Below are 13,362 nucleotides of genomic sequence, written 5' to 3'. Positions count from 1 at the left end.
AGAATCCTCTGTGTTAAGCACAAGGAAACTAGTTTCTGATTTGCTTATGAGACAGTGTTTGCTCCATCTGATCCTGTGCTGTGCCCAAAGCTGTTGCCCAGTCCAGATGCATTAGTTGCATTGGTAACAAGAGGTGTTGCAGTTAAATTTAATAAGATATCTTCTCTATTTTTTTAATTGAATAAAATCTTAATGATACTCTATGCTTGACAACGGCATGCTGACATAGGGAACAACTGGTCTAGGACCAGAAAACCCACTGACATTCTGATGGGACTCAGCTGCTCATACTGGATCTCTCCATTATTGTGACTGGGTGCAAAAGTATATATTTGCTTATTCATCTGTTGTTTCATGGGTCCAATTGGTGGTAAAACCTCTGTGCTAATTATCTGGATTAACAGCCTCTCTATCTCAGTTCATTTTATAATCAGTGTCCGTCCAACCACTGGAACGGCAGCCACCTTTACTGTCATTACCAGAATCCCGTTTTCTAAAGTCCGGCAAGTAGCTGCTACACATGTCACCTAAGGTTATGATAACACTGTGTCATGGCAATTCAGAGGCACCATGACAGACAGAACCCTGTGCACTCTGCCACTTGGTGGATTGTGACAGAGCTTCCAGCACACTGAACAACTGGAGAGACGGCACAGCAGATGGAGCACTTACTGCTCTTGCAGAAGAGGATCCTGGTTCAGTTCCTAGCACCCATGTTGGGTGGATCACAACTGCGTGGAACTCCAGTCCCATGGGAATCCCACACTGTCTCCTGGCTACTTCAGGGACTATACACACATGGTGCACATACATACAAGTAGGTACACATACATACACATAAATAAAGACTTGACTCATAATGCAGGAGAGTATATTATACCATATCTTCCACCAGATAGTTAGAGGGTAGCCGTGTGAGCCACAAAGCTGCTCTCTAATATGTATCAAGCCTAGCATGAAATACTTTGACAGACTGATAAAGAAAATGTGCAAATGAGCTTCTCTTGTGAGCTAAGAAGGTGGCAATAACGAGGGTCTGAATCATACTGGCTTTTCGCCAGTAAGCCCAGGTGTGTTGGTAGAGCGCTTCCCTCCCACGCAGCTGTCGATTACAGCGGTCATACATCCTGTGTTCCTGATAGGCGCTAAGTGTCACTTTGCTTTCAGCTCGTGTTGACTGTTGGCTTGTTAGCTGTTGTTGTGTACCTGTACACGGTCGTGGCATTCAATTTCTTCCGGAAGTTCTACAATAAAAGTGAAGATGGTGATACGCCAGACATGAAGTGCGATGACATGTTGACGGTAAGCTCCCGAACTTGTCATAAAGCCACCCCACTCCTCCCATCCAACGAACCACACATCTCCTCATCCCCAGAGCAGGAGAGGAGGCACCGGGCACAATGAAAGGTTGAGTGGCTTCCCACACTACAGCTGTTTTCATTTTAGCACAGCAGAAAGGACCACATCTGTCCATTGTGCACCTGTGTTTGTTCAGTGCCGTAATTGATAGACTTGCTGAGAAATACAGTTAGGATGGGGAGCTATGCGGTCCTGTTAGCTTGCTACTCATGCATCCCAGGACAGCAGATAGGATGTTCTCCTGCAGAGTGTTGAGAAGCTTTACTTTTGACTTGGCTTGTTGAGTTTACCTAACATTACTAAAATTTAAACAATCTATCTTAACAGAGCTGATATTTTAGCTTTTATACTGGGTGTCTTATCCTAAAGGTTCTCTTTTGGTCCTGGACAAAGTTAACAGATGTTTCAGCTTCCCTGTTGTTGTATATAACTATTGTATGACCTGCTTTTCAGGTGATGGTTGTATTTCTGGAATAAAATACCCTGACCAAAAGCTACTCCGGGTAGAGAGGGTTTATACTGGCTTACAGTACTGAAGGGATAGGATCCATCATGACAGGAAAGACAAGCAGCAGGGAAGGCAGGAAGGCAGGAGCAGGAGGCCAGCCGACTACATTTCATCCACACTTCAGCAACGGCAGGTAGAGCTAGGAAATATGACCTCACAGGCCCCTCCCCAGTGACGTATTTCCTCCAGCGAAAATCTGCCTTCTGAAGGTTCTGTAACTTCCCTGAACAGCACCACCAAACAGATCAGGTGTTCAAACACAGGAGACTAGGGGGGACATTTCATATGCCAATCGGAAAAACTGCTGTCCTGAAGCACTTAGGTTTTGGAAGAGAAAATGAAGACAAAGTACCTGTTGCTGACCGGGGAGAGAAAAGGCCTTTCTGTGAGCCGTTCACTGACCATCTGCGTGGTTGGGGTTGTGTGTGAATGTCAAGGGGCTGAGAAGATGGTTCTAAAATTTCTCTCAAAGGGAAATATCCCAAAAGAGTGATGTAAACAAGATGCTGATACTGTGATATGTTATGTAATTTTGCACTCCTTTGGATAATTCGAAGTACATATCAATAATCACAGAAATTAAAGTATGATAAAATTGCTTTCTACAATCATAAAGTACAAAAAGACATCAATAAATGGAATTGACACCATGTACAAGCCCCTGAGGGGAAAATGGTAGAAATGAATGCCAATCTTTCTATTCAAGTTAGTAACAATTAGGACAGATTTGCATCCTTAAAATAATAACAGATTTTAAGAGAGAAAAAGATGTCCTCTTTATGATATAAAACCTAGAATCCCATAAAAGCCAAAATTGATGATTTTTGTGACTGACAAATGTAAATATTTGTCTTATAGACAAATGATAAATTGGCCAAAATGCATTCACCATAACAAGGAGGAGACAATGTCCTTCCCGGCACAGTTCCTCTCAGACCCTTGAAAATACATAAGCCCCGGCCAGCAAGATGCTCAGTAGGGAAGGCACCTGCCTCTACACCTACAGCCAGCCAATCTGAGCTCAATCCCCTAGGCCTGCCTGGTGGAAGGAGCGATACCTGAATGGTGTCCTCTGACCTCCACACCATTCATGACGCTCCCCCCACACACCTAATATACAAATAGAAAGTAATTTAAGTAATGTTAAAGCATTAGAAAAAAATAAGACAATACACAAAGTGTCAATTATGTGACTGGACAATGCACAATAGTGTTCATTCATTCAGCTCTTACGTCTAAAGAGATGCCCAATTCTAACTGTAAAGAAAGAAATGTAGGCCAGAAGAGCAGAAAACCACAGCTGGTCCTTAAAAACATTAAAGCTTGCAACAACTCCAGCCAGTGGGTTGGTGGGGAGGCTAGCACATTCTTCTTACTGAAAATCAAAGAGATTGTCGAATAGGTATCAAAGTCCGTTTGTTATCAGTTAGCTGCTCTCACCATGAGGCCCTGTGTGGCTCTCTTCAATCTCTAGTCACAGGACCTGACAGGACCCAGTTTTCACTCAATCTCCCTACATGTTTCCATCGTTTTCCTTCATTTTTCTTATGAATACCTCAGGCTCTTCAGGTTGGGCTTGTTTAGCAGCCGAGGATGTGAGTCCGGAAGGTAGAGGAACTTGTCTCCGTGTCCCTTTTTCCTTGGCATTGCCAAGATGCTTGAGAACAACTTTAAGGCGTGATTCGTGGCCCGTGGTTTCAGAGGTGTCAGATGGTGGTGGTGGAGAATTCATGGTGAGGCGGATCAGTTTGCATCTTGATGGCTACGAAGCAGAGAGCAGTGGATTCTGAAGGGCAAGATATCCTGGGGGACCTGTCACCAAGACCTACTTCCTCCATCAAGGCCCCACCTCTTACTCCCACCACATCCCAGTGATACCATCTGTCATGTTCAGATCATCCAAGGATTCATCAGCTCCTTCCATCAGAGCCCTGATGGCCCAGCTGTCTCTGAAAAGTGCCCCTGTGGATACTTACATATCTTACGTGTTTCTTTATTGAATCAAGCTGACAAGCATACTTAACCATAACAGTCTCATTTTAGGATAAGGAAGTGGGCTCTTGACTTAACTAGATCCTGGACGTCATCAGTTTGAGGGACTTTGAGAGTCATTAGCAGGACCGTTGGTAGCTGTCTCTGGCTTAGGCTTCTCTCTCGGCACATGGCACGAGATTTTTATCTTGTCTTTGGCTGTGCTGAGCTCTGTGAGGAAGGATCTCAGGTGTCCCCTTTCTGCAAGAGAAAATAGTCTTTTGCTGTCATTAAATTTTAAATTTTAAAGTAATTTAAATTACTTAAATTGCAATGTGGAGTGGAGGGCTGTCGTCAGCCGGGACTTCAACCTTCGGCTGTTTGGCTGCTGTCAAGTCCAGCAGGTGGCGCTGCAGTCAAAGTTTTACAATTTCCAATGACTCATCCGGCGATTCTTCTTTCTTCCCAGATGATGGTGTTTTATTCTAAGAATCTAATTAAACTCGCTCTGTCCTGATAGGGTTTGAATTGCCTCTTCAAGAATGTAGGAGGAAAAAGTGAAAATAACAGTCTACAGCCTGTGGTAAAATGGTGAGGGCAGCTGAGGAGATGGGGCATAGGAGGACATTTTTGCCCGGAAGCATGGGCATCTCCAGGGAAGCTCTGCAAACCTGAAGACAAGGAGGATAAGAGACAGCTTGGTGAAATTAGCAGCTCAGACAGTTGTTGGAGATCACCCCTGTTAAGTAACTGATCTCACACATCTGACCTGACCTTTATCAGGGTCTCTGGCTCCTGCTTCCTGGTTCCCTTTCCCTCTGCCACACTTCCTCCGAGCTTCCTCCCATCACAGGCTTCCTCCCTCTATCTCTACCTCTGTCTCCTGCTCCTTCCCCAGCCATTTCTTTCTTTTCTTTCTTTTCTTTTGTTTTTGGACTCCCTGGAAGAAGTATAGTTTTTTGCCTCACAAACTGCTTCTTCTGCTTCTACCCTAACTAAGCTCAGTCTATGAAAAAAAAAATCTGGAAAAAAGGGATTCTTGTTTTCAGGAAAAGAATGATAATTTGACTGCTAAGTTCTAGACGCCAGTGGATGTCCACATACCTTGCCGGTGCGGCCACTATGAGCCTGTCTGGAAGGCTAAGGGTAGGAAAATCCCACTGAAGTCCCAAGGACAAGCCTGTCAGCTCATTATCCAGGGCCAGACAGCTGGGGGCATCACTACCACTCCCTGGGGCCTCCATTCCACGTAAGAAGATGCATATTCAGAGAAGAGCATGGGACTTCATTTCTCCATGGTAAAAATAAGCAATGTGTGTGGAATAAAGAATTCAAATAGAAAACAGGAGTACACCGTGCAAATAAGTTATCCTTTATTCAAAAAGGCAACTATGGACAATTTTAGCCACCTAGTTTTAAGGAATGACTGTAGTGTCCCAAAGGGAGATGTTGGGTTTTGCTTTGTTTTATTTGAGTGACTCTCTTCTACATTACACGCTGGACACAGACTCAGTAAATGCCACCAACAATCTGGACCCCTGGGCCCTGAGGAGACTGGGTGTGCAGATAGACCTAAACCAGCCCGAGTAGGACAGTCTTAAGCCAGCTGTCTCCAGAGGACTCTCTTGGCTTCTTTGCCTCAAAGAGTCTTTCCTAGGCTCCAGAATAATCCTGCTGGATCCAGGGGGGTTATATGGTAGTGGGGGTTCTCCAGGGCAGCTGTCGCTGTCACGATGTTTTTGGCTTATTATATATCTGGCTGTCACAGTACCTTTATGGGTGTGATGGTTGAGATTATCAAGCTGACAGGATCACATGAGGATAGAACGGTGGGCTGTGAAGCAAGCGCAGAGCTGTAGACGGGCTTTCCCCCTTTGCCGTGTAGGGAACAGCTAAGACTACAATGGGTCTAATTTTGGAAGGCCTGTAGAGTTACGTTCCCAAAGTATGTGCTGTGGAAGAGGAAGGGGAGGCACACCATGTGGGACAGAACGCACACAGCAAAGACCTAGAGCTGGGGATGGGATAGTGGGGGGCAGTGGGGGTAAGAACATTGAAATGAGAACTTACAGATGAGTGGGACCCAGAGTACAGGGGTGAGGTGGGGAAACTGAGAATATCTTGAATGAAATTTAAAATCTAGACACTGTGAACCAAAGACTCTCAAATTGACTTGACTCTGTTCCCCAGGGGACATTTGATATCCAGAGCCATTTTTTTCTTTATTATTATTACTATGGAGAAAGTCACTGTTAGCAACTAGTCAGTAAATGCACAGTATGGCCCCATCACAAGGAATTACTCAATCCTTATATGTATTGAGTATTATGGTGTATTATAAATGTAAGAATGGTAATGATGCTGAGACCAAGCCCTGTTCCAAAGACCCTCCAGCAAAACCTCTTTCCTGTGCACCATTCCTCAGCAGCTGTAGCAGGTGTTGGCTGCCCTTCCTCCATATCTCCCCACACCATCTTTCTTCACTATCATAGAAAAGATCTCTGTATCCCATTCATGAATTCTAAGTGAGAGGAGAAGCCAGCAAGTCTGCCTTAATCTAGCTCCATTTCTATGAGTCCCTCTATTCCCCTGTGAGGCTTTTACTTTCCTCTTCCGTGTCTGTACCTTGTGGAAATAACCAGATAATACAGGTTTATAAGCTCAAGGCCCTGTAATGTAATTGTCATACTGTGTCATCTCATGTGCTTCAAAGCCAAGGTGCTAATGAAGCCCTTTTCTTTCTCTCCCAAGTGACACAAATGCTCTAAACCAAGAGAACAGTGTGGAGTTTTGATTAGGAAATAGTGGTGTGTATGAACCACATATTCACATCTCAGGGGAAAGCAATAAGACCGAAGGAGAACCCAGAACACACAGATCCTTCTCATTTAGGATGATTACCGGACACTAGAGAGAAAGCCTCAAGTCAGTGGAATGTCAAGGAGGGTGGTGACCCTCTCGAGTGTCTCTGTCCCTGTCTTCCAGTGTTACATGTTCCACATGTACGTGGGCGTCCGTGCTGGAGGGGGCATTGGTGATGAGATTGAAGACCCAGCGGGAGATGAGTATGAGATCTACCGCATCATCTTTGACATCACGTTCTTCTTCTTTGTGATCGTCATCCTTTTGGCCATCATACAAGGTAAGCCGTCCGCAGCTAAGGCTCCTGGGTATCTTGACCTTGAGTCACTTGCTGCTGAAGCCAGAAGGCAAGGTGGGCTGACAGTATCATGTTTTCTGCCAAGGTCGAATGGAACCTTTTCTTCTGGTATTTCTTCCTTGTAAAATCTCTAGGTAGGAATAATTCAGGTTGTGCAACTCTCTAAGTTCTGCTATTGTGGAGAGCTTTCAAACGAGGGCATCAGTTCAAATCCCCTCTGCAGTACTTGGTACCTGATTAGCTCATCGTGCCCAATCATGTCAGTTCCATTGGTGACTCCCTGCTATGCGCCAGTTATGTCTGGTAACTCATGTTACCCTCCCTGATATCATGAGGACTATGCCAACGCTTTCAATTTACGTGGGAACTAACTAAGCTATGGCAAGTCTCCGTAACTTGGCCAAAGTGTGAACTGCCCAGGGTGGGGTTGGAATCCATAACTACACTGAGCAGAATGGGCTCAGAATCTTTCCCTGAAACCTCAGAGCAGTGTCAAGTAGCAGTTTTTCCTCTTCCTCTGGCTGAATTGTAGTGATCTTTTTCTCTCAGAAAGTCATTCCTGTTTTTATTTTGTGTTTCCCAGTTAACACATTGATCCCAGCTTAAATTGAATTGCTGTAAATATGGCATTATCCCTTACATTCCACAGGTATGACACAATACTAGTAATGTATACTTACACAGATAAGTATCAAGGGTTCATAATCCATCTGCAATGTCTTTCTAGAAGGCAGCATTATTGCTTTAGAAGGAGAAAAACTTGGGGCTAGAGAGATGACTCAGCAGTTAAGAGCACTTTCTGCTCTTCCAGAAGAATGAAATTGAGTTCTCAGTGCCATGTAGGGCAGCTCTCAACTGCCTGTAACCACAGCTCCATGGGATCCAGCACCCTCTTCTGGGCTCTGTGGGAACCTACACACATGTACCCATATATACTCACAGACATACATACACATAAAAAGAATAAATCATTTTTTAAAGAAGAATAAAAGGTCAAAACATTTGGAAGTAGTAGTTGGGAAGTCACAAAACAGAAAGGAGGCAAAAATTCAACAATTCCATGTATCAAACATTAATTCACATTTGATAAAATTATGGGAAGTTATGAGGTTGATACATATTTCTCAGTCCATACAATAATGTTTTATTTGATTATCTTTTGGGGAATTTTTGCATTTTACAGCCATACATCTCAACTTTTTCTCCCTGTAGTAAGTAATAATATAGCTTGTGTGCATGCCAAGTTCCTTAGTATTGCTTTTTCTAGTTTGTCACTTCATTTTAAAATGCTTTTCTAGTGAACATCAGGTCCAGTCACTGTGTGTCCTGCTCCCAGAGAGAGTCACTTCCCAACCAAGAAGCAGGCAGTGTGACCTCATATTTCTGCCATGTTCTGAGTATCTCCTAATGAGGTTATGCATTCTCATTTGCCTGGGAAGGAATGAATATCCAAGGAGTTATGAGTTGAATGATTGTTCATAGTTCATGGGGATCATGTAAGTTCTCTTTTTAACACTAGGCTTGATCATCGATGCTTTTGGAGAACTCAGAGACCAACAAGAGCAAGTCAAGGAAGACATGGAGGTGAGGCGTTTGTGGCTTGGGTGTGGTAGTGCTATAGGTGCTATTAGTTCCTCAGTTATCACTGAATTCATTTGAAGCTGTACGTAGTTACTGTAATTTTAAAATCCTGATTGAAGGGAGGTTCTTCTTCACTTTGGCTCCTGGTGCAGACCTTCAGTATTAAGCATAGACCACCCACCTGACACTGTGTATAAAGACAAATCCAGATGCAAGAAATGCAGAAAGATGAAGGAGGCTATTCCTAGACCTATCTATCAGTTGATTTAATACCTGGACCAGCACCTGACCACAGAAAGACTTTTCCAAATCACTGATGAAACACCTCATAACTGGTCTAAGATTTGTACCTCTTTTGTTTGCATAGTGGACTTTGCTTGGATAACTGGCAAGTTTTCAACTTCAGTTAAGAACACTGTTAATCCTGCTTCACTAATTTCTCAGTGTCATGAACAGGTCAATCACTAAGTCTAGATGTGTGCATGTAGGCTAAAGAAAAAAATTAAAGATATCACTAATAAGCTATCATTGTCCCATCCTCCTGCTAGAACCCATACCACTTAGGAAAACCCCAAGATATAGTTACAATAGCAGTTAAATTTGTTCTCAGGGGAAATGGCACTATCACAAAATGGTGCTTGGTATATATTGAGCAAGTCAACGTGTCGTGTATCATTTTCTGGGGAGATGTAAACAAATGCTTGTTCATCTCCAGTAGGGTACTACATCATGCCAAAGAAGTGATTCCAGCCAAGTCTAATTTGGTGGACTGTAACTTGAGGGCCTGCTTGTTGGGGTTTCTGTCCTGCCCGGTTAGAACAGTTATTAGGTCCCAAAGAATCACACAGAAGTCTATATTAGTTATAAACTGATTGGCCCATTACCTCAGGCTTCTTATTAGATCTTGTAACTTATATTAACACATTATTCTTCCATTATTCTTATCTATGTTAGCCACATGGCTCAGTACCTTTTTCAGCGAGGCAGGTCACATCCTGCTTCTTCTGTGTCTCACAGAACTGTGGAGGAATGGGCTTCCTTCTTCCCAGAATTCTCCGGTTCCCATTGACCCGCCTCTACTTCCTATCTGGTTGTCCTACCTATAATTTCTGCCTGGCTACTGGCCAATCAGCGTTTATTTAAAACATAATTGTCAGAATGCAGAATTGTCCCACACCAGTGGAGCAATGAATGCATTGGGATTGTTTACAGGAGCTTGGGTGAGGGGTTGATTATGGGATTGTGGGTAAGGAGGTTACTTACAGCAGCATTGGTGTGAGGGGTTGCTTATATGTGCCAGGGTTACTAATAGCAGGTACATCACTGAAGGGCCCACCATGATTGGGTGATACTTTAGGACATCTGCATCCCTAGAGCTCCCAGTCCACTTTACAGCTGCCCCAGTCCCTCCCTGCTAAGCTAACATAAGGGAAGGGTCTGCTGAGCCTGAAACTCTCTGAGCTTCCTGATCCTGGCAAGTTTCCTGTGTCCAGTAAGTTTCTGATAGTTTTCCTGAACTTTTTGAATTGTATGAGCAGTTCTTCCTCCAGGAGGGATTGGAGCTGTTGAGAGGTAGTGATTCCATATCCCAGTGGACTTTGTTTTCATCCTCTGCTCTCCTGGGCCTTCTCTGACTTTCTGTTATCTCCCCTTGTCTTCTAGACCAAGTGCTTCATCTGCGGGATAGGCAATGACTACTTTGATACGGTGCCGCACGGCTTTGAAACACATACGCTACAGGAGCACAACCTGGCCAACTACCTGTGAGTGGCCCTCACTGGCTCTCCCCCTTCCCCAGGAGCCCATTCCCTCCCATTGCTGTAATCCTAAGAAAATGAAAATAAGTCAGACATAAAATTGTGTGTAATATTAGGCTAGCCATCTCAGAGAATATGCTTATTTCTTTCTGGTACATTGTAAATTAATTTTCAAAAGCTGTATTTGTGGTGTTGTCTCTGTTTCTATAATCCAGTGCAACCAGGGTATAGTATGTAAGCATCTTTCCTGTGTGTGCTGGTGTTTTTCTATGTAGTCCAATCCTAACCAGTTTCTCTGTCCCTGTAGGTTCTTTCTGATGTATCTCATAAACAAGGATGAAACGGAACATACAGGACAGGTAGGTGAAGCGCAGTGGTGTTTCAGAATGAAAGGACCGAGGAGGGGTGATAGATAGCCGTTTAGCACTCAGGAAGGATTACTTCAGGGAGCTAGAGAGACAGCCTAACAGTTTAGGGTGTGTTCTGCTTTCTGGAAGACAGAGGTTTCGGCACCTACATATCAGCTCACCTACCTGTAACTCCAGGGAATCCAGTGCCCACTTCTGGCCTCCATGAACACTGCACTCGTGGGTACATAACCACACAGACATCCAAATCTGATTTAAAAAGAAACATTCTTTTTAGATATTAATCATGTTAGCGTGAGATGACATTCCTTTGTATGAGATGACTATTAACGAGACTGCCTCCTCTGAAACAGCAAAATTCTAATTTCACATTTAAAAATAATCTTTCAACGGAAAATAGTGGTTTTACTTATGATCCCCGTCCCCTCTTCTGCAAAAATTGTGTTTACCATGTGACCTATACTTTCAAATGAGTTGTTTACATTATTATAATTGGAAAAAATTCAGCATCTAAGGTTTTCAGGAAAATTTGAAATTCCTTTTCTGGGATAATAGTTTGAACTTGAAGATGGATAAAATTAATAATGATAATAAAGAAGAACCCTAGAGACTTATAAATATGTTTTTATCATTATTATATTATTGTCAAGCTGAAGATTTTTTGTTTAAATTTGAAGATTATTTGTTTATTATCGAAGGTAATTTAAGTGGAACTATCTGAATACAATTGGATTTTTCCAGTTTTATCAGCTATATTAAGAGAGTTAAGTGTTTTCTTCTAGTCTGTCCTGTGTTATCACGTAGATTTTGGAGACCAGGCTAACACATTGATTTTCCTCTGTTTACAGGAATCTTATGTCTGGAAGATGTATCAAGAGAGGTGTTGGGAGTTTTTCCCAGCAGGGGACTGTTTCCGAAAACAGTATGAAGACCAGTTGAATTAATATCATACCTGGGTTGTCTCTGAAAACCAAAAGCAATCTCTCTCTCTCTCTCTCTCTCTCTCTCTCTCTCTCTCTCTCTCTCTCTCTCTCCTCCCTGATTTCTTGGACCACTTGTTCATGTGTCCCTCTAGCCAGCATCCTGTGCTGACAGCACTGATGCTCAGTCTCCGAGGACCTGACTGTTGTTCCCCCAACCTCATATATCTTCATTGAGACATAAAGACTGAAGAACAATCCAAATCCACATCCAGACTAAACAGGAACCCTGGAAAGAAATCCATTGTGGACACTCTACCATACCACCCATGGACAGCTTCCCCTGAGGGTCATGGAGTCTCCAGGAGCTGCCAGACCTGTGCAGCCAAGCATGGCAGCCACACTCACCCGGGCTCTTTATTTCGCCATCCCAGAAGGAAGTGTCTGAGGGTCCTAGAGCACTGTAGCACTTAACAGGTTACCATGGACACCAGTTGAAAAGGGAAATAGTGCCTTACTATAAGTGGGTTGAGCTACGCAGAAGATCATGTGCATGACAAACACATTTATTTATTTTCTTTATGTCAACTGTTTTTTTCTTAGCTAGGTTGGTTTTGTGATTTTGGTTTTATATTTGATTTTTTTCTCTTTTTTTTCTTTGGTGGGGGAGGGTAAGAACAGCTGTCTGCACCTTTTTCAACAGTTGGGTGGTGTGTCTCAGGACAGAAGGAGGCTCTGCTCATTCAGCTACGTCACATTTACCCTCCCTACTTTGGTAAACACTCCGATGCAATGTGGCAACTTATGAAATCTTTGTATGAAAACAAAACGGACTGCAAAAGAATACAACCTTCAAAAGAAATTAATTCACTGCATGTTTATTATGCAAGTTTAAATGAACAAAGAAAGCCTTCAGGAACAAGTTGATCAACACAGGAGAACTTCCATGATAATTACATCCATAGTAACAAAGTGCCATGGGCTTATTCATATATTTGGAGTCACTGTCATCCACCGACCGTTGGAACCATCACCAACGTGACAGTAGTCTTGGGTTTTCCTCTTTCTTTTGGCTACCTGTGATCAGTCATTGGTTAAGGACGCCTCGTCAGGCCATCTTTTGATATCCAAGCTGAAGCAATATACATTCAGAGATTTCATTGGTTGTGTCGTGGGACTAGGGTGACCATGCACATCGATTCATTTTATGTTTTTTCTTTCTCAGTTTGAGTCCTTTTAAATGTAATGCTAATCTTTACAATTAAAAAGACAGGTTCAGAATGGAAGCGAGGTCATTCTGTGAGCATTGGAGATCTTTTATTACAAGTCTGCTTGTTAATTTTAGAATTGTAAAATGGCTCTAATAAAACTATTTAACTAACTTCCTTGTCCCCCTTTTCTCTTTATTTCACTGTTATCAGGGAGTCATAGAATTCCAAGCTTTTAATTGAGTTGTATGTAGGAAAAACCCAGACACCACCCAGGCCTTTTACAGCCAGACATATGTAGCAGTATCTGTAACTGTGGAGACATAGGTAAACCGGGCACTCAGCCCCACACTGGCTTTTCCTTGTTGTGGGATAATTCAATGACAGATTTTACTCTCTTCCTGTAATTAAAGTTGTCATATGTCTTTCACTGTAAAGAAGTCTTTCTTGTTCAGGGAAGTGAATTTTTCTATAATAATTATATTCTACTTCATATCTTAATAGGAAAGAGACATGGAACACAATGATGC

The 13,362-nt window shown here is 42.9% G+C and overlaps 1 protein-coding gene across 1 annotated transcript in view; it reads left to right on the top strand.

Moving 5' to 3' along the window:
- Nucleotides 1-13,005, top strand: part of Ryr2 (ryanodine receptor 2) — a 569,025-nt gene extending 556,020 nt beyond the window's left edge. The window contains exons 101-106 of the mRNA XM_087896432.1: nucleotides 1,168-1,302; nucleotides 6,824-6,980; nucleotides 8,518-8,582; nucleotides 10,242-10,342; nucleotides 10,644-10,695; nucleotides 11,553-13,005. Coding sequence (XP_087752558.1) covers nucleotides 1,168-1,302; nucleotides 6,824-6,980; nucleotides 8,518-8,582; nucleotides 10,242-10,342; nucleotides 10,644-10,695; nucleotides 11,553-11,648 — 606 coding nt within the window. The 3' untranslated portion in view covers nucleotides 11,649-13,005. The remainder of the gene's footprint in view (nucleotides 1-1,167; nucleotides 1,303-6,823; nucleotides 6,981-8,517; nucleotides 8,583-10,241; nucleotides 10,343-10,643; nucleotides 10,696-11,552) is intronic.
- Nucleotides 13,006-13,362: the final 357 nt, after the last annotated feature.

This window comes from Myodes glareolus, chromosome 14, assembly GCF_982192425.1.
Source record: "Myodes glareolus chromosome 14, mMyoGla1.1, whole genome shotgun sequence".
Lineage (NCBI taxonomy): Eukaryota > Metazoa > Chordata > Mammalia > Rodentia > Cricetidae > Myodes > Myodes glareolus.
Note: the sequence above shows the minus strand (reverse complement) of the source record. Positions and strands in the feature narration are given on the sequence as shown.